Source organism: Salvia hispanica, chromosome 2 (genome assembly GCF_029641045.1).
Source record: "Salvia hispanica isolate PSC_SH4W2 chromosome 2, Shi_PSC_v1, whole genome shotgun sequence".
Taxonomy (NCBI): Eukaryota; Viridiplantae; Streptophyta; class Magnoliopsida; order Lamiales; family Lamiaceae; genus Salvia; species Salvia hispanica.
Window position 1 is genome coordinate 48763968 of NC_142693.1, and position 1858 is coordinate 48765825.

The 1858-nt window shown below is 42.2% G+C and overlaps 1 protein-coding gene across 1 annotated transcript; it reads right to left on the bottom strand.

Moving 5' to 3' along the window:
- Nucleotides 1–278: 278 nt before the first annotated feature.
- LOC148932589 (protein FAR1-RELATED SEQUENCE 5-like) lies at nt 279–840 on the bottom strand. Its single transcript, XM_089065168.1, has 2 exons — nt 467–840; nt 279–336 (listed from the first exon to the last, which is right to left on the bottom strand). The coding sequence occupies exons 1-2, from the start codon at nt 838–840 to the stop codon at nt 279–281; spliced, it is 432 nt and encodes a 143-aa protein (XP_088921294.1).
- Between the last annotated feature and the right edge of the window lie 1018 nt (nt 841–1858).

A 1858-nucleotide genomic window follows, 5' to 3' on the forward strand; every position in this document is an offset into this window, starting at 1 on the left:
TTTCTTTTGCAAAGCATTGCATGGATCTGACCGTGTTACCTTAAAGTGGACGACGCCCACAACCGGTCTACTAAGCAAAAGACTTAGACTTTGTTTACTTCTTATGCATTTAAATGTTTGTAAAACATCTTATAAATGCACAAGCAAACACAATGTAATAATAATAGTGATTCTATTCGTGCGAGATTGCTCGAATAATACTGAATCGGGTTAAAAGTGGATTGTAGAGTTTTACGTATACAAGCAAGATTCTATTCGCGCGAAACTTGCTCGAAATTTCAGTATACCAAACCTAACATATCCTTCCCCGTGAAAGGTGTGAAGATCATGCAATACCTGCATTGCACACAGGTATGCAGCATTAGCATAATTAATTCTTAATAATGCATAACGATAAAGGTATAATGCAACTTTATGGCTTTATAATGCACTCAGTAATGTACAAAAATCTGCATATAATGTATACCTGTTTGTGTTGTAAGTGGAGTCAAACGCCACTATTTCACCAAACATATGATAGTTCCTCTTCATCAAACCATCACACCAAAAAAGGGCAACCAACTGGTTAGCAGCATTAACTTCGTAGTGATATGTGAAGGCATCCAACAACTCCTTCTTCTTCGCCATGTCGTCCAACACCATTTGCACGTCACAACCGTGTGCAAATGCTTTGATGTCGCGAGATGTGTTCCTGATATCCCCAACATTGCAACCGACAAGTTCAAAACCACCGAGGATTTCCTTCAATACCTTAAAGGTAAGTGTGGGGCCTATATTAGCCTTGGAACAGTCAAGAATGAATTTGTGATGTACGTCATCCAACTTCCGGTTAAGTGTCATAAACTTTTTTTTTTTATTTATCAAAACACCTTTCGGTGGAGGGTTCGTGGGCCCCTCATCCCTATATTTTACCAACAAAACTTTACAATGCTAGGCCATACCCAAAAGTGATATGCCGAGAGAGACCATGTCAGGAGTAGGGGATGGTCCGACCACATGCGGACGGACCACCTCCTACTCCCCAAGCTAAGCAGCAAAGGCAATAAAAGAGAATGATGGGTAGGCCTATGAGCAGTTATGGTTCCTGGGGGGACCGTCATCTCCAGCTCGCTGACCTTCACGTTGGGTCGGTTTCTTCAAACTCGTGGTTCTCTTGCTGGCGCCGTAAGTAGGGAACGCCAAGTTGTTCCATCCTAATCAAAGTCTGGATTATAGAGGGACATGAGGCCTCATCCACAAACTCAAGTGCGGGTGCGAAGGGTCCCCTTCGTGCAAGTTCCCACGCCGGTTTGTTGCCTTCTTGGTGAATAAAGGTGACTCTAAGGTTGATAACCCTGCTCAGCATCCGGTTAAGTGTCATAAACTGCTGATGCTCCGACTCCACCATACAATGGTTGTGAACCTCGTTGAACTCGTGAATAATATATCTCGGTATTCCTGCTTCGGAAAAGTACTTGAAGGATATACAAGGTTTACAACCACATCTCTTGGAAAGCCGCCTGCGTTTAAGAGTAAAACCAGAGCGTGCATTCACATCGTCTTCCTCATTCGACCTCTTGCAGCCCTCCCTATTGCATACCACAGAATACCAAGTAGTAACACCGTCCGCCGCCTTCCTCATTCCTTGTTTGCGCGTATCAAACCCAACAGCGCGGGCATACACATCATAAAATGCAAACGCAAAATCTAGGGATTGGAACTTCTGACCAATCACAGCCTTCAATTGTGGAGAACATTCAGGTATAACGAACACTGTAAATAAAATCAAACCAACAAGCATATTAGAATTAAGTTTCATTATATGATACAAATCGAACATTACAACTAAGAAATAGTGCATTATACTTTAATATTTGAA

Bases quoted from the DNA above. Each gene is read 5' to 3' on its own strand.
- LOC148932589 (XM_089065168.1), bottom strand. From the start codon at position 840: ATGACACTTAACCGGAAGTTGGATGACGTACATCACAAATTCATTCTT. The intron at 337-466 runs GTATACATTATA...TGTGCAATGCAG, and splicing joins TCCACTTACAACACAAACAG to GTATTGCATGATCTTCACAC.